Source organism: Bos mutus, chromosome 10, assembly GCF_027580195.1.
Source record: "Bos mutus isolate GX-2022 chromosome 10, NWIPB_WYAK_1.1, whole genome shotgun sequence".
Classification (NCBI taxonomy): Eukaryota; Metazoa; Chordata; class Mammalia; order Artiodactyla; family Bovidae; genus Bos; species Bos mutus.
Window position 1 is genome coordinate 72,203,201 of NC_091626.1, and position 21,432 is coordinate 72,224,632.

At 54.9% G+C, this 21,432-nt stretch overlaps 1 protein-coding gene across 9 annotated transcripts; it reads left to right on the forward strand.

Annotated features, from left to right (window-relative positions):
* Positions 1-12,154: 12,154 nt before the first annotated feature.
* On the forward strand, positions 12,155-21,184 carry CCDC9B (coiled-coil domain containing 9B). Of its 9 annotated transcripts, none has more exons than XM_070378233.1 (11): positions 12,155-12,307; positions 13,103-13,216; positions 13,501-13,599; positions 14,170-14,325; positions 14,416-14,541; positions 15,197-15,396; positions 15,708-15,766; positions 16,378-16,431; positions 16,529-16,628; positions 17,203-17,245; positions 17,330-21,184. In XM_070378233.1, exons 1-11 carry the CDS (start codon positions 12,296-12,298, stop codon positions 17,891-17,893), a joined length of 1,527 nt encoding a protein of 508 aa, XP_070234334.1. In that variant the 5' UTR covers positions 12,155-12,295; the 3' UTR covers positions 17,894-21,184. The 9 variants fall into 9 exon arrangements, 8 of the variants coding, with proteins under 8 accessions (XP_070234334.1, XP_070234338.1, XP_070234333.1 ...); XR_011465703.1 differs by lacking the exon at positions 12,155-12,307 and having other exon boundaries at positions 12,471-13,216; positions 17,330-18,303; positions 18,941-21,184; XM_070378237.1 differs by lacking the exon at positions 13,501-13,599.
* The last annotated feature ends 248 nt before the right edge of the window (positions 21,185-21,432 follow it).

The window sequence follows — 21,432 nt, forward strand, 5'->3', positions numbered from 1 at the left end:
GCTACTCTGGTTGTTGAACATAGAAGCACAAATGTTTACATACCACATACACGCACACACGTCTGTACTACAACAGCCCAAGCCTCTTGCAACACAGGACCCTGGCACCTTTTGAGTCACCTATTTTGTTGGCTTTTACTTGGGCCACAAATGTTGAGCTGAGGTCAGCCTTTGAGCTATGCTATGATCCTTCTTGCCCCCTCCTCCTTCCCCTTAATGAGTGATGAGTCTGGAAGAGATTCGTGGGACTAGTTCTGGAGGAGGGAGTGGTAAAGAAAATGTTAGGGCCAGCCAGGATCTGACTTGGAAGAAAGAGAAAAGACTGGCTTTGGAAAAAACCGCATCCCATTAAGAAATGGGCAGAGAACTTGACATTTTTTTTCCAGAGAAGACAAACAGATGGCCAGCAGGTACATGAAAAGGTGCTCAACATCAGTAATCATCAGAGAAATGGAAGCCAAAACCACAATGAGATATCACCTCACACTCGTTAGAATGGCTGTTATCCAAAAAATAAGAAAGATGTTGGCAAGGATGTGGAGAAAAGGGGATGTAAATTGGTACAGCCACTACTGAAAACACTATGAGGTTCCTCAAAAAATTAAAAATAGAACTGCCATATGATCCAGTAATTCCACTGTTGGGTATTCATCCAAAGAAAACAAAAACCCTAACTTGAAAAAATCTATGCACCTTCACATATTCATTGCAGCATTATTTACAACAGCCAAGACATGAAAACAGTCTAAGTGTCCATCAACAGAGGAATGGATAAATAAAATGTAAATTATACACAATGAATATTATTTAGCCATAAGAAAGAATGAAATCTTGCCATTTGTGACAGCATAGATGGATCTTGAGGGCATTATGCTGAATGAAGTTAAGTCGGAGAAAGACAAGTACTATATAATCTCACTAACATGTGGGATCTAAAAAAATCCACAAACAAAACTTTGAGCTCATAGAATCAGAGAACAGATTGGTGGTTGCCAGAGGTGGTGAGTGGAGCTTGGGTGGAGTGGGTGAAGGCAGTCAAATGGTACAAGCTGTTGGACACCTGATATAGACATTGATATCGATAATTATACCTCAATTAAAAAAAAAAGACAGGCCTTAGACTGTCCCTCCCCAGTTCAGACTAAGGTGCTTGAGGGAGAGGAGTTGGTGGCTCTGGAAGGGAACTAATACAATCCCTTCGACCTCAGCTAAACCCCTGTGCCTGGCACATTAGAGGCTGTAAATTCACTTCTAACTCAAGTAGAGAGCAGACCCAGGAGTCAGGGCAGGGCCGGGCAGGGGGCAGACACCTAGACACAGCACACAGGGCTACATTGCATTTATGAGAGAAACAGACCGACACCCACACACGACACCCACATACGACACAGTGACACAGATACCAGTTCAGTACACAGACACACGTACCCAGGGGGACCATGATCACAAAGGCCACAACACGAGCTCACAGAGCCCCTCCTGTCGCCTCCCACAGCCCACAGAGCTGGACCCTTACCTGGGAGTGCAGAACAGGGGGCAATAGGCGATCTAAGGTGCTGGCTGTCCTCAGGAGTATTTGTAAAGGATGGGGAGGGGCTAGCATGGTCAGGTCCACAGGCAGGATCCGGGCAGAGGGTGTGGAGGAATGAACAGGGCTGGGCTAAACTTAAACAGGGCAAAGAGTGGTTGGAAGCAGGATGGGGTGTGTGTGTGTGTGTGCGTGCATGCATGCGTGCAGGGGGTGTGTGTGTGTGTGTGTGTGTGTAAGGAGGCTGGGTGGGAGGGAGCAGGGAAGAACCCAGTACCCCATCAGTCTGGTAACAAGATGCCACAGAACCAAGGCCGGGGGCCCACACCATGGCAAGGCTGTTTAGCACCCAGGGGCCATCTCTGAACACTTACGAAGCTTCTACTGAATGTCAGGCCACAAGGTGCTTCACACTCTTTAGTTAACCCACTGAGTCATACAGAATAGTGAGATTATCGCCTGTTCCCATGGGTGGAGGAGGAAACGATGCGCCTCGTGGAGGGGCCTGTGGAACCTTTGCTCTGCACAGCAAACCCCAGGCCTGACCTCTCCCATGTGCACCCCAGGTCAGGGAGCTGCCTGGAAGTGGAAACTGAATGAGTCAGGAAAAAAACAAAACAAAGCTTGTTGTCAAAGAGGGGAGGGACACATCAGGGGTATGGGAGTAACAGATACAAAGTACCATATATAAAATAGATAAGCAACAAAGATAAGCAACTATACTCATCATCTTGTAATAACCTCTAATGGAATATAATCTACGAAAATAATTGTCAATCAACTACATTTCAATTTAAAAAAGTGTTTTCAAGCAGGACTAGGGATGAGATTAATCACTTGCCAGGATATAAAAAAAAAGAAAACCAAAACAAAGGCAGGACTTTGGAGATGGAATATCGACAGGAAGGGGTTTTGCAGTCCAGACTGCAGCGGGCCAGCTGTCTGTGCTCTGTAAGCCCCTGGGGCCTGGGCCCCCTGAGCCACTGGCCTCTGCTGTGAGCCACACCCCTTGACCTCCCTTAGGCCCTTTCAGACAGACCAGGTGCCCTGTTACAAGCTCCCCTCTCTCCCTGGGCTCTTTCTTCTCCTGTCTCCTGCTCCACAGGACTGTCTGCTCACCTTTGTATTCCCAGGGACTGGCCTTTTGCAGATCTCCTGGCCCTCAGCAGGTGTCCAGTAACAATCTGGTGAATGAAGGCAAGGTTCAAGTGTAGTTGTGTGCTGTTTGCTCCGTTGCTTAGTCACGTCCGACTCTTTGCGACCCTTGGATTGTGTAGCCTGCCAGGTTCCTCTGTCCACGGGATTTCCCAGGCAAGGATACTGGAATGGGTTGCTATTTTCTCCTCCTGGGGATCTTCCTGACTCAGGGATGGAACCTTCGTCTCCTGAATTTCCTGCATTGGCAGGTGGATTCTTTACCACTTTCACCTGGGAAGCCACTAAATCAATACAGCTGATAATTTAAAAGCTTAACACATGAGGGAAAAGTATCCACTCTATAGTCCTGGAAGCAATCTTTATGTTCATCAATACACACCCATCACTTGAATCTGTTTCATGTAGTTACTGTTGGGTTATAACTGGTCTCGATTTCTGTGCTTATTTTTCTCTCTCTTCTACAAATTTAAGGTGTTTTTTTTTTTTCTTCCTAGAGAAAGGAGCAGGAGGATCTCTCCCAGAAAGGCAGCTCCTCAGCTGACCTGAGTTCAGGCTGCCTACACTTGGGCTCACTGTGCTGGATGAAACAGGCCCACTGACACTCCCACCCTCAGGCCAAGGGGCTCGGTCGGGCCCTGTTTCAATCCAGGAGAACAATGATCATGTGAAATCTAGAACACACAGGAGGAAGCAGAGAGGTTAAAGCAGCTGCGGTCTCCAGGTTGGCCTGGAAAAAGCCTGACCTGAACTGCATTAAATTCATTTTAAAAAAGTAACCTAGGACTCCCCTGGTGGTCCAGGGGTTAAGTATCCACCTTTCAATGCAGGGGACACGGGTTTGATCCCTGGTCAGGACACTAAGATCTCACATGTCATAGTGAAAGATTCCATATGACCCAAGTATCCAGAGTACTGCAGCTGAGACCTGATGCAGCCAAAAAAATATTTTAAAAAAGTAAGAAGGGAAAAACTGGGCCTCACTAAAGTTTATACTTGAATGTTCATAGTAACTTTGTTTGGAATAATTAAAATGGCAGGACTTCTCAAACATCCATCAGTACATGAATGAATAAATGGATAATGATACATGAACGCCGTGGAACACCAGAGTAAAAAGGAATGAACTACACAAGAGAACAGGGCGGAACCGCAAAATCACTGCTGGTGAAGAAGGTAAGACATAAAGAATCCACACTATATAATTGTCTATAAAATTCTAGAATGGTGTAAAATTCCAGAAAACGTGAACTAATTGATAATGACGGCAGATCAGTGGTTGCTCAGGGAAAATGAGGTGGGAAGGGGAGGGGCTGGAGGGAGCCGTTAGGAAGGGACACAAGGAAAGTTTTGGGTTTCATGGATGTGTTCATTATCTTGATTGTGGTGATGTTTTCATGGCGTAAACTTATTAAACTGTACAATTTGTGCCGTTTCTGGTATATCATTTTGGCTTCCATCAGAGCCATAAAAACAGAAGCAACATAACCACATCAGAAAACAATTTGAAAAATAGAGAGGCGGAAAATAGTGATTCTCCTTTATTTCCATGGTGGGCAGGCATGGAAAATATTTTGTGTGTCAGCTTCTTTTAAAATACCAATTATCTCACATCAGGTCTTGGGGATATGTGTTATTATTTTCTTTTCTAGATTAGAAAAAGCCAGGATTCAGAGAAGTTAAGACATTTGCCTGAGGTCACCTAGCCCGTGTGTAGTTGGTCCCGGTTGGGGACCATCTGAGTCTAGAGCCTGGACCCCTTTCCCACATTATGTTGTCTCTCTTTTCAGGAATGCTCTTCTGAAAAATTCCAGCCTGCTTTGGTAACACTGTGGACAAAGGGCTTTGGTTTATGGCTGGGTGGGGAGTTATTAATCCATCATGCACACATTTGCTGTGAGCCTTCAGGGATCCAGGGCATGGAGGGCGGGCAGAGGCTCACAAAGGCAGGGGACTGAAATGCTCCACCCTGCAGCCTGGGCTGCCTGAATGGCACCACCTGTGGCCACCACACCCCATCCTCCCCAGCCCTCCCAGCCCCCTCTTTCAGGAACCGTCCTTTTCCCCTTCCGGGACCCTGATGACATGAACTGTCACCTCCAGCCCCAGCCTTTAGCTGGAAGCTGAAAAAAGAGGCCTATGACTTCATGGACCCCCAAGGGGAGAGGGGCTGCAGGGCTGAGGAGGGCAGTAGCAGCTCTGGGCTAGAAGTTCAGTACCCCAGTTTTCTGTGTCTCTGGAGTCAGGGTCTGGGTTCAGGGTCTGGGTCATGACAGGCAGGTAGGTAGTAGGCAGTACCAAGGTCTTGGGCTGAGGAGGGAGACCCATCTTGACGGGGTGGACAGAGAAGTGAGAACCATCTGAGTGGGTCCTCAGACAGGTGGCACACAGGCCTTTGGGAAGCGAGGAGAGTTCCCATAGCAGTGGTGGGCACACTGTAGTCAATTTATAGCAGAGCATGATGTGGGGCTTCCCAGGTGGTGCTAGGGGTAAAGAACTTTTCTGTCAATGCAGATGTAAGAGACATGGGTTCGATCACTGGGTTGGGAAGATCTCCTGGAGGAGGGCGTGGCAACACTCCAGTATTCTTGCCTGGAGAATCCCATGGGCAGAGGAGCCTGGCGGGCTACAGTCCATAAGGTCACAAAGAGTCGGACACGACTGAGCAACTGAGCATGCACGTTGTTCATGGGATCCCCCTTCCCAGTCCTAAGATATTGTGGGTGAGCAGAGCCTAGACCACGTGTGAGTCCCCCCACCCTCTGGCACTGTGCACTACAGATAGGTCAGCTACAAATTGGCACTAGCCAAGAGCATTTGCCAGTGACTGAACAACAGTAGCAAGGGCATTTGCCATCTGTTCTTCGGAGGAGATTGAATCCTGTGCCGCTGCTGACCTTCAGTACCCCCTGAGGGGGATTCAGGGTGGAGACTGAGGCACTCTGTGCTGCAGAGAAACTGGTGGAACAGGTCTTTACATAGTTAGATATTTGCAGGAACTGATGTCAAGATCCCAACCCTCGCATCTCCTCATATCTAGAAAAATCACTAAATCCCTTCATGGTGACATCAGCTCCTCATGGCTAAGAAAACCTTTTGTAAAGTAAGCCTTGACTGCACTAAACTCTGCCATTTGTGGCTCAGATGGTAAAGAATCGGCCTGCAATGTAGAAGACCCAGGTTTGATCCCTGGGTCTGGAAGATTCCCTGGAGAAGAACATGCAACCCACCCTAGTAGTCTTGCTTGGAGAATTCCATGGACAGAGGAGCCTGGTAGCCTACAGTCCATGGGGTCACAAAGAGTTGGACACGACTGAGTAACTAACACTTTTACTTTTCCACCTTCACCAAAATCATTTTACTGACCTTCCCCCACTTACTCTTTGGAACAGTTTCTCAGAGCTATCTGAGGTGCTGTCTCCCAGGCTGCAGCCTTCATTTTGCCCCTAATAAAACTGAACTTGCAACTCTTACGTTGTGCATCTTTTTAGTTGACAGATACTAAGTTCTCACCAAGTGCTCGGGTTTTTTGCCTGGCAGAGAGAGGTGGCCCTTCCCTGCCAGAAAGGCACCAAATGGAGAATAAAGGCACTCAGGGGACAAGAAGAAACATTTCTGGGCTCAGGGAGAAGAGAAGCTGAGAGGCCAAGGGTGGCGGTCCTAGGGAGCATGTGAAGGCCAAAAGGCAGGGTATCGGCCCTTTTTGTGACTCCCTAATCACTTTCAGCAGAGCCAGCAAGGCCCCTGCTCCTGGACTGTCCTATAGGGTGGAGAGGGAGACAGGAGAGCCAGGCACATTTGCAGGGTTTGGGGTGGGAGGGTGGACAAGTTTCCCATGGCAGGAGGGCACAGGTGGCTGGCTCTGGCTTGGGCTGGAGAGAGTGCCGTGGGGACCAGGCAGGTTTGGTGGGAGACCTCCACCTCACTACAGAGACCTCTGGGCAGGTCACTGACCCTGATCTCCAAAAAGTGAAAAACACCAGCACTGACTAATTCACAGATTTCGAAGCCTGATGAGATCAAATGACACAGTGTGTGTGAGGGCTTTGGCAGTGCTGGGTGTAACTGCAAGGTGTTATTGTGATGATTGGTAGTATCAGCACTGATGACCCAGGTGTCTTCCTGGCCTCACTGTTCTTCCCCTTGCTCACACTGGGATCTTTCTTCAGGACACATCCCTACCTTTGGCCTCCAGCTTCACTCAGAATATTTCACTCACAGGCTCCTGAGAGGTTCCCTCCTTGCTCCAGCCACTTGCTGCAGCCTCCTTCCCCAGAAAGTGACCAAACAGCCAGGCTCACCTATGACCAAGGGAGCTCTGGACACAGGACTGTCAGTGCTGAGTTGGGTTCCATTCTAGGCAAACCTGGACAACAGGTCACCCTACTGCCCTCCCACCCCCAGGCTGCTTTTTCTTCCCCGTGGTGACCAGGTTCTCTCTCACCCAGTCGCCCTCTCCCGCCTTGAAGCCTCCAGGCTGGGTGACGCCACCCATGCCACGCCCCACCATTCCAAAGGCCCTGTCATCTTCTCAGTGGGACAGGCGGCCTGCTCTCCGAACTGTGCCAGACCTTTTCTCCATCCCTGGAGGGTGTGAACCCACCCACATCTCACCCCGAGAGTCAGCCCTCTGTGGTGTCAAGGTGGGGAGAGCCTTCCAGCCTCTCTGCCTGCTGGGAGGAAGGAGCACCTGGGCATGTGCAGGCAAGCCCGCCTGCTCCCTACAGCCATGAGGGCCCCAGGCTCCAGTCCTTGACACTGTCTTGGCTGCCCTGCCCCATCTCTCACTGAATGCACGCACCCCACCCCCACCCCACCCCAGCCACACACTGATGTTCTGAGGTGCTTCTGCTCACTCTTCCCTGTAAAGTCCCCTGCCCTGCCTGGTGCAGACCCTTCCCTCCAGGATCTGGACTCAGCCTCCTCCCTGGCTTCCTAAACCACTGCATGCACTCCTTGGCCCCCACTGTGAAACCTTCGGTGAGCCCCTCTGGACTCCTCTGCCCCCTTGGTCTGCCCTTCAGTGACCTCCCCTTTAGGACTGCACCCTCCTAAGCTGATGTTCCCTCACTGGTAAGAAGCCACTACCACTTCTCAGGCTGCATTCGTGCAACATTCTCACTGCCAGCCCCTTGCTGAGTCTTGCTCATCCCCCTGGAAGCTTATCTTCTGGAAAACTCCTCAGTTGGTCTGGGTCCCATGTCACCCTGGCCTCAGGCTAAGGCGGCCTGGTATCCTCAAACACCTCTGAGGTGGAGCCTGGATCTTCACTTTTTGTTCCCTGTGCTGAAGGGGGCCAGTGAAGTAGATCAGGAGTTCAGTCCATATCAGAGCTCTCCTCCCACTGCTGGTCTGGAGCTGGAAAGCTCAGGATACCCCAGCCCAGGGTGTGCCCTGGAGAGCAGAATGGAAGAGGGGTCCCTGGACCATCTTTCTGCCACCCGCTGCTTCAAAGGATTTCGGGTCCACCCTGCTCTGGCACCAACATTGCTGGGAGAAATATCAATAACCTCAGATATGCAGATGACACCACCCTTATGGTAGAAAGTGAAGAGGAACTAAAGAGCCTTTAGATGAGGGTGAAAGAGGAGAGTGAAAAAGCTGGCTTCAAACTCAACATTCAAAAACCTAAGATCATTGCTACTGTTCCCATCATTTCATAGCAAATAGATGGGAGAAAAATGCAAATAGTGACAGACTTTATTTCCTTGGGCTCCAAAATCACTGCGGACAGTGACTGCAGCCATGAAATTAAGGGACACTTGCTCCTTGGAAGAAAAGTTATGACAAACCTAGACAGCATGTTTAAAAGCAGAGACATGACTTTGCTGACAAAGGGCCATCTAGTCAAAGCTATAATTTTCCCAGTAGTCATGTATGGATATGAGAGTTGGACCATAAAGAAGGCTGATCACCAAAGAATGGATGCTTTTGAACTGCGATGTTGGAGAATACTTTCCAGATCCCTTGGACAGCAAGGAGATCAAACCAGTCAATCCTGAAGGAAATCAACCCTGAATATTCATTGGAAGGACTGATGCTGAAGCTGAAGCTCCAATACTTTGGCCACCTGATGAGAAGAGCCAACTCATTGGAAAGGTCCCTGATGCTGGGAAAGATTGAAGGCAGGAGGAAAAGGGGGCGACAGAGGATGAGATGGTTGGAGGGCATCACCGACTCAATTGACATGAGTTTGGGCAAATTCCAGGAGATGGTAAAGGATAGGGAAGCCTAGTGTACTGCAGTTCATGGGGTCACAAAGAATCGGACACAACTGGGCAACTAAACAGCAACAACAACAACTTCTCTGGCATGTGTGTGCTTGGAGCCATAGGGCCCCGACTGTCCCTGGCAGCTGGAGCCTGACAAGAGCTCATCCGTCTGCCCTTACATCACGCACTCTGAGTCCTCCTTACCCAGGGCCAGGCCTGGCCTGAGCTGAGAGGCCTAAACTAAAGCCCTAGTCAGTAGGAATTGTAACAGCAGTTTCTTGATCCAAGAAGGTGCTGGAGGTGGGTAGTTATGGCTACAGGCCCAGTTGGCAGGCTGCCTGAGAGGGTGGTGAACCAGCCACAGAAGAAACATGACCTAGACCTGTGGTTGAGGTATTGGGACAATGGGCCTGTTCCTGGGCAAAGAAAGGGAGGGCACAGCATGAAGTGTCAACAGAAACAGTGTTGTTGTAGCAGCCAGGAAGAGTAATGGGCAGGAGGCAGATGTCTAGCTGCTGGTTTCTTCTGAGCCACAAACAGGCTGAACAGCCCAGGTAGTGGGTGCTACCTCTCTGGTCTCATCACCGATAAAATAGGGCTTCTACAGCCTGTGTGGCTTCTCTAGTTTGATGGAGCTGGGAGGTGGGGTTGATTCAGACTTGCTGGAGAGGAGCTGGCGGCAGAAGCTAGGGAAGAGCCATCCCCCACCTCTAACCAGGCTTTTTGAAGCCCTGCTGCCCCCTAGTGGTGACGCAGACTAATAGCGGCGTGGTCCCCATTCCCTACACCGGGGACCATTATGCTGGTCACGCCCTACCTTCACCAGACAGGGAAAGGAAATGCACAGTTAGCGACGTTACCGGCCACCTCCTCCCTCAGCACTGCGAGTATTCTGGGTAGAGGGAACAGCAGCCCCAGTTGAAGCACAGGTACCCAGAGCCATGCGCGGGACAGCATGGGTTACTCACTCATGCATTCATTCTGCAAGCCCCCTCAGGAAGGCACTGTAGTTTTCAGGGACACTGTGCCAGGCCCTGGGGATTTAGAGGCCCTCGATACACCATTCCGGAGAAGGCAATGGCACCCCACTCCAGTACTCTTGCCTGGAAAATCCCATGGACGGAGGAGCCTGGTAGGCTGCAGTCCATGAGGTCACTAAGACTCGGAAACTACTGAACGACTTCACTTTCACTTTCATGCATTGGAGAAGGAAATGGCAACCCACTCCAGTGTTCTTGCCTGGAGAATCCCAGGGACGGGGGAGCCTGGTGGGCTGCCGTCTGTGGGGTCACACAGAGTCCGACACGACTGAAGTCACTTAGCAGCAGCAGCAGCAGCAACAGCAATACACCATTCCTGCCCTTAGAGAGCCTCTCTCCAGTAGGGAGCAGACAGGCACACCACAGACTCTGGAGAAGATAGGACAATGCGGGGGCTGCTCTGAGGCTGACATTGTGTGAGTAGCACTTGGGAAGCACATGGCCTGCAGCCGTGGGGCTGTCTGACTATTCGTCCATCCTGGTCACATGGGCCTTCAGGCTGCTAGATGCAGAGGCCTTTGCCTCGAGGTTAGGGGCGTCTTTTCCTGTAGGCCCTTCTAGAGATCTGGGTCGCCCACCCTGCAGAATGGCTGGATTTCTACCCAGCCTGCTGCTCCTCACTGCTGTCTGGCCCCTACCCTGGCTGGGAACAGGCGCAATGGGGAGAGCAGACCTCGTCTCCTCTATCTCCACTCCTCCTCCCCAGACCTGGGTTCCAAAGATCATGGAGAACATTGGGTCTCAGCTGCATCCTTCACTCCCAGGCTCTAAGGGCCTTCCAGCTCCAACCACAGGGCATGGGGCAGGTGACAGGAGGCCCGACTGCCACCCCACCAGGGCCCTGCTCCGGCTGTCAGAGACTAGACTGGAACTCAGTAGGCAGCACGTGGAGAGGGTTGGAGAAGAAGTGTGTGTGTGTGTGTGTGTGTGTGTGTGTGTGTGCGTGTATGTAGCCTGGGTGCGTCACTGTAGCTGGGAATGTAGAGGAGTCTGACTCAGTGGGAACATCCGGCATGAAAGGAAGAGAGAGCTCAGTGGCATTTCCAAGCAGGATGGAACTCTAGGGTGGTGGAGATCGGCTGCTGGGTCAGCGGTGCTGCTCCAAGGCCTGGCCTGGAAAGAGGCTCAGTGTGGTGTGCAGGGGTGGGCAGATAGGAAGGGGTGGTTCAAGGGGAGCACGGGTTGGCTCTCTGGCTGCCTGGGCTGGTCTGGGTAGGAAGGAGAGGGCAGCAGGGCTTTCTGCTTTGGAAACAGGAGGGGACAAGGTGTCCACGGGATTAGGGAAATAGGCCCCGGTCAGTCAAGGCTGAGGGGGAATGCAAGAACCTCTGACCTGTCCTTCAGGGCCTGGAGATCGGGGACCTGTTACTACAGAACCAGACCCCAGGTGCTCCTGATACAGAGACCACCTCTCCCCCTGGCACCCCCAGGGGAGGCACTAGGGGTGCCAGGCAAGCTGCTGTCCAGGGCAGAGACAGCAGCCTCGGGTGTACCAGCAAGATCTGGGGGGAGAATTTCCCAGAAAAGGCTGCTTCCAGTCTCAGGGTCAGAGAGGCTGAGAGGGCCAGCCCTGGGGAGCAAGGCCAGGAAGGGCTCCCAGGTAGGAGCCAAGGGGGAAGGCTGTTGGCCAGGCCTGAGCTGTGGCGGCACGGGCCCTGAGGGAGGCGCCCCACACCAAGGGGTGACCTGGACAGTTGAGTGTCCCAGGAGCAAGTGTACTTGAAAGTACAGGGAAGACAACGCTGAACCCAAAGGAATGAATGACTAACGGTGTTATTTTAGGTATGCAGTAGTACTTGATGGCCTAGGGGAGGTGAACTCCTTGATCCCTTCGCATTACTTAAACCAGAACTGATGAGGAGACTGAGGGGCCAGGGGACGCTCATTTGAGTGGAGGCTTTTGGACCAGGGAGGGCAACAGGCTGGACTATAGGCCTCTCTTTACTAATGGGAGGGACAGAGACCTACTCGGCTGCCCATCTGTCTGCAGGCAGGCCCAAGCTGGGGTCCTAGTGGAGCATAAGGCCCCCTGTGTGGGCTCGCCCCGCCAGGCAGAAGTCCCTGCCAGTCTGTCTGGGGACACTGGGGCAGGGCAGGGAGAGGTGCTGGGCAGGGCCAGCTGGCTGCCGGTGCCCTGGTCCTCGCCCTCTGAGAGTGGATGGTGGGGGCGGTGGCCGCGGCGTTCCTGGCTGGGAGCCCAGAGGAGTCTTTTGTAATCACAACATGATCTCGTGTGCTGAGCAGCGAAGCCGGCAGGGAGAGGCCGGCGGAGGGAGGCCCGGCTCCGGTGGCTCCGGCTTCCCTCCCGCTCTAGCTCCCCCCAGGACTGCTCTGGAATTCTCTCCGTGCCCGCTGTTGCCATGCACTCAGCTGTGAGTGGCACCTTGCCTTTGGCGGGGGGCTTCTTGGGGCTGGGACGCCAGGCGGCCACATTCTGAGGGCAGCCGGGGACAGCTGGGCCCAGGAGGAAGAGGGCTGTGCCTAGGCGGGAGGGGAGGGCGCTGGGCAGGGGTGTCGGCCACGACGGAGTCCCTGCAGCCAGATAAGGAGGGTCCCAGGGATCACAGTGTGCCCAGGGGTCTCCTCGGCGGGGCCCACCCACGGAGCTGACTCTTGCCGGCAGCTCTTGCTCTCGGCCTGGAAAGGCTGGGCCTGTGGGAGCGGCTCTTTCCCACAGGCTGGGCGCAGGCCTGAGAAGTGGGGTCCATGGCCTGGGAGCCCAGCACAGAGCAGGGGCCTCTCTTTTCACTGTGGTTCTCGGCCTGGGAGCCCAACAGCTCCCCCCTCGACCTCCCGAATCCCCTGGCAACTTCCCAGTCACGGCAGGTTCCGCTGCCAGAGCCATTTATAACTCCCATTCCGGGCTCTGCTCCGCAGCTGAGCTCCCTGGAGAGCCGGGGGGAGGGGCAGCCACTGCTGGGAGCTGCGGGCCTGGGCATGAAGCTCTGACCTGAGCCCCCAGAGAGGACGCAGGGAGATGGCAAGACGGGCCTAGCAGGGTGGGGGCTTATGGCCTTCCATGGGCCGACTCCCCACGCGACCCTAGCTCTGGGTCTGGGGCTGTTCCTTGGGTGGTAAGAATAGGGTAGAATGGGCGGATGTAGAAGTTGAAGAACTGGTAAGGGATGGGCCCAGCAGTCAGGAGCTTGGGCCCCTGCCCTCCACAGGGGCCTCATGGGGCTGAGTCCCCGATGAGCAGGCAGGAGGAGAAGGACGCAGAGCTGGACCGGAGGATAGTCGCCCTTCGCAAGAAGAACCAGGCCCTGCTGCGCAGGTACCAGGTGAGTGGGCTGTGCCAGGTGGGAGGACCGACCGGGCTGGCACTCCTGGGCTGGCCTGCAGACTCCGGCACGGTGGTCTCTCCCATGCCGGCTTGGGTCTGGGACCAGGGTGAGGGTGGGTGTGTTCCATCTCAGAGGCTCTGCAGGGGTCTTGGGGACTCTGTGACGTGGTGCGCCTGCCCCCTGGTGTCCCACTGGTGTCTCTCTGTGTAGGCCTGTCAGCGTCTGTGTATCTGTGCCTCTGGGGGGCCGTGGCCTGTGCTGACCCCCGGGCCCTCCCACAGGAGATCCAGGAAGACCGACGGCAGGCAGAGCAGGGGGGCATGGCTGTGACCACGCCAGAGCTCCTTCGTCCTGATGGCCTCACTGTCACCGTCAGCCAGGTTCCTGGAGGAGGACCCACCTGGGAGACAGGGTGGGGTGGCAGGGAGGTGGCGGCCCAGCTTGTGCCGGGGGAGCACAGCTGCCCCTGCTCCTCTGCTTCTCCCACTTCTCTTCAGGGGCACACCTACCAACCTCATGCAGCCCAGGCCACTGCTGGCCCCCACCCCAAAGAGCCACAGTTGGAAGGTGACCATGCCCCTTTCCAGCCCCAGAGCTCTGCACCTGTGCCCCCACGCACAGGCTGCCCCTAAACCCCAAGTCCCAGGGCACAGAGACGTTGGGGCTGAATGCCAGGAACAGCGTCTGAGAACAGAGCCTCGTTGTCTGAGTGCTTTGGATTTCCCAGCTCAGAGATGGGCCACTGTGGCGTCTTGGGCCCCTGGGTGGCCCCAGGCCTGGATAACCTAATGCCACTGGTATGTGAACGCCTCACAGAGGCAGCTCCTCAGTGGGCATTCCAGGGAGGGCCAGGGCTTGAACCCAGCCTGGGGAAGCACCCAAAGGACCCAACCCCAACTTCTGCCCAGTGCTGCCCATGTGGTCTCACGGCATGGCACCTCATTCTGCAGGGGAAGCGGGTGGTCAGCCGGAACTGGACAAGGAGTGCCCATGGACCTGGAACAGCCAGTGAGATGCTTGAGGATGAGCAGGCAGAGGCCCACACTGGCACCTTCTGCTTAGGGGAGCGGGTGGATCTGGCCGTGACCATGGAAAACAAAGCTGAGGTGAGCAGGGTGGGTAGGGGAAGCCTATGAGCCAGGAAGCCTCCTCTTCTTCCCTGCCTGTGCCACACTGCCCATCCTCACCTCCCCCAGGCCAAGCGGATCGTAAGTGAGAAGCCCACCAGAGCACGGAACCAGGGAGCAGAAGGGTCACCTGGAGGGGGCTTGGGCCGGAGCCCCTCCATGCCGACGGCCATCAGCTCAGATTCTGTACGGAAGGTACCTTCCCAAGAAGGGATGGGGACATGAATGTGGTGGTCCCCATTTGGGGGAGGCATGGAAGCTGAGTCACATATGTCCCCATCTGGGGGGATGTGGCCCAGGCAGCACCGGCAAGAATTCCCACTCCTTCTTCCCTTCTCTGACCAGTCTTCACATCGGGTGGGTCATGCAGAGACAGTGCAAGTGAGAGATGTGTCCCAGCCCCTAACCCCTCCTGGACCTCTGGTGGCAAGCTGGTGGGGTCTGGAGGTGGGTCTAGGGTGTGAGAGACTGGCCATGTGCCAGGTGTGACCTCTAGATGGCAGCAGTCCCTAGTCTTGGCTCTTGCTCCCAGCAGCTGGGTGTCTCTCCACCCTCGGCCTGACCACACACCCCAGCAACAACCCCGTGAATAGCACTATTATTATCCCCATTTCACAGATGAGGAAATGACCAACAGAGACGTCATCTTGCCCCAAAGACACAGCTAACCCTGGATGGAAACCATGCCTATGGCAAACAGGATTTAACCAACATGGAATGGATCTAATTTTGGGGTGGGGACGTCAAAACCTTCAGAGAGGAAGGGGTTAGCAGACTCTCTGGATCCCCATCCCAAACCCAGGGCTGTTTCTGCTTCCACCCTATGGTGCTTAGTGTCTTCTCCCTGCAGGGTGTCCGGGAGCCTGGGAGTCCAGCCCTGGTCCCAGGCCCAGCTCCCCGCCGGGCACTGGGGGGCCCCCTGGAGGTGAGCTGGGACTATGCCCAGTGGAAGCAGGAGCGGGAGCAGATCGACCAGGCCCGCCTGGCCCGGCACAGAGACGCACAGGGTGACTGGCGCCGCCCGTGGGACCTGGACAAGGCCAAGCCCACGTGGGTGGCAGGGCCCGGCAGCTGCTGGGTTGACATGCTGTGGGGCTGTGTCAGGCTAACTGTGGGCGCCTCTTGGAGGGCGGCTGGGACCCTTCCCAGGGTGGTGAGGATCTGCCTGGGCCCTCCGGTTGGGCCCTGGGCTAAGGGCTCTGTGCAGGCACTGGGTTTCCCATATTTCTTGGGCCCACCCTCTCCCTGCTGTCCTTAGGCCTGGGGCTAGGGTGGGGGAGGGGGTGTTGGCCCACCAGCAGCTCTGCAGCCTCTGTCCTTCCCGCCACCAGCCAGCCTGACTCCCTCTCTCTGCAATGCAGGCGACAGGGCTCCAGCAAGCCTCGGGAAGAGGGCCCAGCCAGGGTGGGCAGCACGAGGGGTGAGCCAAAACCCCACAACCCCACCCCTCCTGGAGTTTTTCACCCCTTGCTCCCTCTTTCTCTCTGTCCTCTGTCTCTTGGCTTACCACCTATTTTCAGAGCTGGAAAGAAGCATGAAAGAACATCTTCCTTCCTCTGCTCCCTATCAGAGGAGGCACCATGACCTTTCTTCAATCCTCTAAACCTACAAGCCTTGTCCTGGGTTCTGCCCCCAGAAGGTCTGGAGAGAAGGCTCACTAGGAAGTCAGTACTGGGGTCGTTTTGAGGTGTTGGACCCTCCTGGGGGGCAGATGCTCCTTGTCTAATATAGGGATAATTCCACTGCATCGCTGGCCCCTCATTTTACACATGAGGAAGCCAAGGCTGGAGAGGCTGCTCTGCTGGTCACCTAGCCAGAGTGGCAAAGCTAGCACAGGGGCCCAGCTCCCCTGATACTGCCCTAACCGCACCCCCCAACCCCAGCACCCAGGCCAGACATCTTTCTGGGAACCAGAACACTCACAACTGGACCAAGAGAAGGACTGACAACTTCCTGGTCCTGAAAGAGCTGATGTTGCTGCTTTGGCTCTTTTGTGATCCTACCCTTTCCCAATTTCCTCTTCCCCTTTAGGTCCCAGGAGTCAGCGAAAGCTACAGCCCCCACCACTGCCCCCTGAAGGCAAAGGTGAGTTGAGAGAGGAGGAGGATCAGGTCCCAGGAGCTGGTGAAGGAACCGGGCTGCCATGACCCTCTTCTCTCTTGATGTGTACCATCTCTTGCAGGCAGTGCTACTTGGGGTGGGCAACAGGGCAGACCCGTGGTGGCGCTGGCCACACGCAGCAAGGCTCGAGGGACAGAGAGGCTGACTGGCAGGGCCCGCAGGTAACGTGAGACAGGGAGCAAAATCGGGGGAGGTTCTGGGCTCCTGGACTTTCTGGCCCTGCCTTACCTCTGGGAGGTCAGGCCGCCTGGCCCAGGTGCTTGCTCCAGCCCCCAGGGCCTCTGCCTCTTGGCTGACTGCTGCCTGGTGGCGGGTTAATGAGATGCTGGGAGAGGCCATTGGCAAAGGCAGCTGCAGCAAGAGCCTGGTGCCCTGGGAGGCCGGCGGTAATTACAGCAGTTCCTTTCCCCGGGGGAAGTCAGGCGCGCCTTTCCCAGGCAGCACAGGCTGGGACACGCCCATCGTCCCCACAGAACTCAAGGTGCTGCAGGCTTGGCCATAAACAGCAGCTGGGGACCCGCTATAGTGGGCAGTGTTCAGAGGAAATGGCTGGGTTTGGGGCGGAAGGTCAGGCTGGAAGGGAAACATCCTGGGGCCTCGTTGTGGCTCTGACCCTCCTCTGAGACCCCTGGGCTTTCGGTTCCCCCTGGGGGATGTGGGCTGCCGGCTATGGAGCAGGTGACATGAGGTGGGGTGGGTTGGGAGTGGGACCTGCCAAGTGCTGTGTTTCTGCAGGTGGGAAATGAAGGAAGACAGGCAGGAGCCAGAGAGCCAGGAGGTGGGTACTCGGACCTAGGATGGGGTGGGCTAGGGACATGAGCCCTAAATTCACCAACCAGTAGAGCCAACCTCTTGTTTTCAGGGAAGCCAAAGCACCAGAAAGACTCCGAATGAGAAGGAACATGAGCAGATTCAGAGCAGGATGGAGCCTGGCGGACCCACCAGTGCCCCGGGTGGCGGAACCACCCCCACCCCAGCATCGGAATCACCAGAGGGGCTGAAAGAGGAGTTGGGAGATTTGGCAGCCAGTCCAGCCAGTCCAGCCAGTCCGGGCTCTCCACCAAACTCAGACTTGGTTCCCCTCGATCTCTCCCTAGGAGGTGCCAGTAGCTCTGGGCCTCAGGAGAGCACGTGTATGCTCAGTTCAAAGCCTGGGGCCCAGGAGAGCGCTGTGTCCCGGCTGGAGGGCCAGGAGCAGCCCCTAGGGTCGACCGAGCCCCAGGCCGGGCCAGAAGCCCAGACTTGTTCCGGGCCTCCCAAAGGGGCAGAGCCCCTGGAGCCCAGAGAAGACAGGCCTGGCAAGGCTGGGGCCCAGCAGGGCCTGACACCTCGGAGCAGGGCCCCTAGAGGAGGCAGCCAAAGGGCGAGGGGTGCAGGAGGTGTGAGGAGCAGGACAGGGGGTCCTGGCCCTGCAGGAAGATGCTGAGAAAAGCTCATGGGAGCAGGGGACCAGGCTGGGGAGAGGAGGGGAGGCGCTGTCCAGAGTCTGTGCCATGGGTGTGTGGTGGCTGGTGGCTGTGGCGGCCTGGCTGAGCAGTTTGGCAAACTCTCCAGGGGAGTGAGACCGTGAAGGCCAGGAGCCAGCCCCCGCCCTCACAGGTGCCCCCTGTGCACGCATGTGCTCTCACCTGCAGGTACAGCCCCTGGTGCACGCCCGCGCCACGCCTGGTCTGTGAGGCTGGTGAGCTCTGTCCCAAGCCTGCTGCTGCCCAGGTCACAGGCTCCCTGCCATGACAAGAGGACGAGGCTTGGAAGCACTCAGCAGCCGGCTCACCTAGCACCCGTCACCCCCAGGGCCTGGCCACCCTCTCCAGCTGCTGGCTCCTGGCTCGTCAGGTACTGCCAACTTGTCAACTGATGCCAGCCGCAGCAGCTGGCATGGCTAGCCCAGGCCTGGGGCCCTTTCCTACACTTTCCCCTGCCTTGCACCCATGTGACTCTCAGTCCCAGAATCACTGGATGACCATTGGGGGAACCTCACAATCGCCTGGCTGCCTACTACCTTTCGGGAAGAGGAGGCTGAGGCCCAGAGGAAGGGAGGCCACAGCCGGCAGGGACGGAGCTGGGGACAGAAGAGCAGAGCTCAGGTCTCCTCTGTGAAAGGAAGGATCTCGAGAAAGTCTCTGAAGCAGGGTGGGGTGAAGAGGGGACAGATGGCTGTCTCTCCCCACAGCAGGGTTGGGGAGCTCATCTTTAGGGATCTCCTCCTCCACCCCCAGGTTAGACCTGAGTGCATCCTGAATGGGGGAGGGGGAGCCTGCCACCTGGGGTCGTTTTCTGCCATCTCCAACTTCCTCTTCCCACCACTTCCCTGCACTGTGTCATGCCAAAGCAAGGTCTCAGGAAGGGACTCAAGAGGCAGAGAAACAGCAACTCTAGCTAAGTACGACATCAGGACTCGTCTTTCCTACTTAGTCCCTGTTCCCCGCCCCCCACCCCAACCACTGAGACCCACGTCTGGTGAATTATCCAGACTCCGCACAAGCTGTGGCTTCCTCTCAATTCAACAAACATTTCCTGAGCACCCACTACCAGCAATGCAGCCGGTGGGCGATGGTAACTTTGCCAGCAAGAGGGAGGGAAGAAGCCTCGTCATCCGGCAGATCCAGGCTGCACAGCAGGAGCTGTTCTTGGCTGTAGGTGCCCGACAGGGGCTGAAGATGGTGGCAGGAGCCCAGAGGGAACCACCCCACCGCTGTGTGCAAAGGTGGGCACGCCTTTCTTTCTCATCGGGTGTCCCCTTTGCCCCCAAACCCCTGCTTGGATCTCCCCACATAGCCCGGCCGTGGCTGTTCCTCTCTGCTGATGGTCCCAGGCTTCACTGGCTTCTCAGGGTTCTCTCTGGAGTGTCCAGATCATCCCCAGCATTTCTCTCCACTGTGAAAAAGAGGTCTGAATTGTGGCTCAACTGTGAGGCCAGGCTTCCTCACTGGCTCCTGCTCCACGAGCCACCCCCTCTATTGAGGAGGAGTGTGGAGGGGATGACTTTTCAGCAGATCAGATTGTTTCGAGTAGTGCTTCTTACACATTAAGGTGCAGATGAATGCAGACTCTAACTCTGGGCTGGGCCTGGGAACCTGCATTTCTCATAGGCTCCAGGTGCTGCCTTTACTGCGGGTTCCTGGACCACACTTTGAGAGGAAGGATTTAGATTAGAATATATGGAGGGCTGAGGACAGAGACAGACTCTAGACTCTTAAGGGCTGGCTGCTGGCTCTACATGGGGTGGTGGCAGGCTGCCCCTGCCAGGTGGGAGCTTCCTGGTCTCAGAGTCGGGTGGGAAGCTGAGGCTTTGGGTTAGAGGCTTGAGAGCTGGTGGTGCCAACTTCCTGTAGTGGGGAGTGAGAAAGTTGATTGGGAATGGGGTGAGGTGAAGGTGGTTGGAAGAGGTGAGGATTGATCAGAGGAATTCCAGAAAGGCTTAGGAACATTCTGTGCATGTAGGGAGAAGACCCCTGTGAGATATGAAAAGGCAAGGGTGAAAAATTCCAAGCTTAAGTTTTCCTCTTGCCATCTGGTCACACATTTGTGACTTCAGAGCATGAAACTGGCCCTGGAACCCATGACTCCCAAGGACGGAGCTGGAGTAGAGCAGGTTCAAGCAGAGCCCTTGAATTCAGATGTCTCCCAAATTGTGAACCAGAATTTGGATTCTAAGAATTACAAACTTCCCCCAACTGCCAATGCTCAACTATACAGATGTGCCTTCATTAAAGGGTATGTGCCAAGTCATGTTTGACTGTGGGCTGGAGATGTAGTTTGGGCAGAGGTCTGCTTGAGGCCTCATGACAAGACCTAAGTGGGAGAGGAAGCTGGGCTAAAGGGCTAAGGAAAAATGGGCTTCTCTCTTTCCGGGTGTTAGGAGAAAGGGATGTCATGGGAGTGAGTCATGAGCAGTTGGAGAGAATGGAGTCTGGCATAGGATATCTTCATTATAGGAAGAACTGTAGCACAAGGCAAGTATCATTGAGCTTTCCTTAGAAAAGGGGAGCCCTCCTTCAGGAGCAATGAGCCAGCACTTCTGGTGGCCACAAACCCTGCTCCAGGATGAAACCAGCTAAGGGGCAGGAGGGAAGGGTAAACATCCCTCCACAAAGCTCGGGGCCATGGAAGGCTGCTCTGCTTCTTCCTGGATCCTTTGGTTAAAGGCCTGGCTGGGAGCCTTCTTGGATGTCCTTCTCCTCTCCAACCAACAGACAAAACTGCTTCTCAAAGGTGGGAAGTTCTTCATGGGACATGGCTTCAGGAGCCCAGGCACAGAGCTGGAGGAATTGATGAGAGTGCAGAGGGCAGTAGGGGGCCAGCAGGGACATGACAGCTTTACCCAAGGTCTCAAAACAAGGCAGAAGAGGTGGAAAGCATCTCTATCCTGGCGCCGATCACCTCACAGAGGGGAGCGGAGACCACACTGTGAGGGAAGTATTTGGGGGATGACAGGCAGTATGGTAGAGCAGAACAAACCCGGGCCTTGGAATCCAAGAGACTGAATCTGAATTCTAGGTCTGTCACCTGCTAGCTGGATGACTCTGGTCAATTTTAATGTCTAAAAGCCTCAGTTTTCTTGTTTGCAAAATGGAGCTAGTAATACCTATGTTGAAGGATTGTTAAGAAAATTAAAGGTGAAAATATGCAAAATACCCCTGGCACTCTATTGCCTGGCATGAAGAAGACACTCAGTACATGTTTGTTGAATAAATGAAGTAGTGATTTGGTGTGATCTTGGTCTACTTTGTCTTCTATCTTTTCCATTGCCTCCTCTTCTAGTCTCATCTTCACTGGGGTCAACGCACTCTCAAAAGAAGGGGCGGTCTGTAAAGGGCACTCCCTTCTAGGACAGTAAGCTGCCTTACTTCCCTGGGGTGGTCTGGGTGAGTTAAAAGCATCACGAAGCGACTCTCCTCTTACAGGAAATGTTCTTTGCCCTCATCCACCCACTGGATCACAAGGATGTCCTCAACTTTTCCC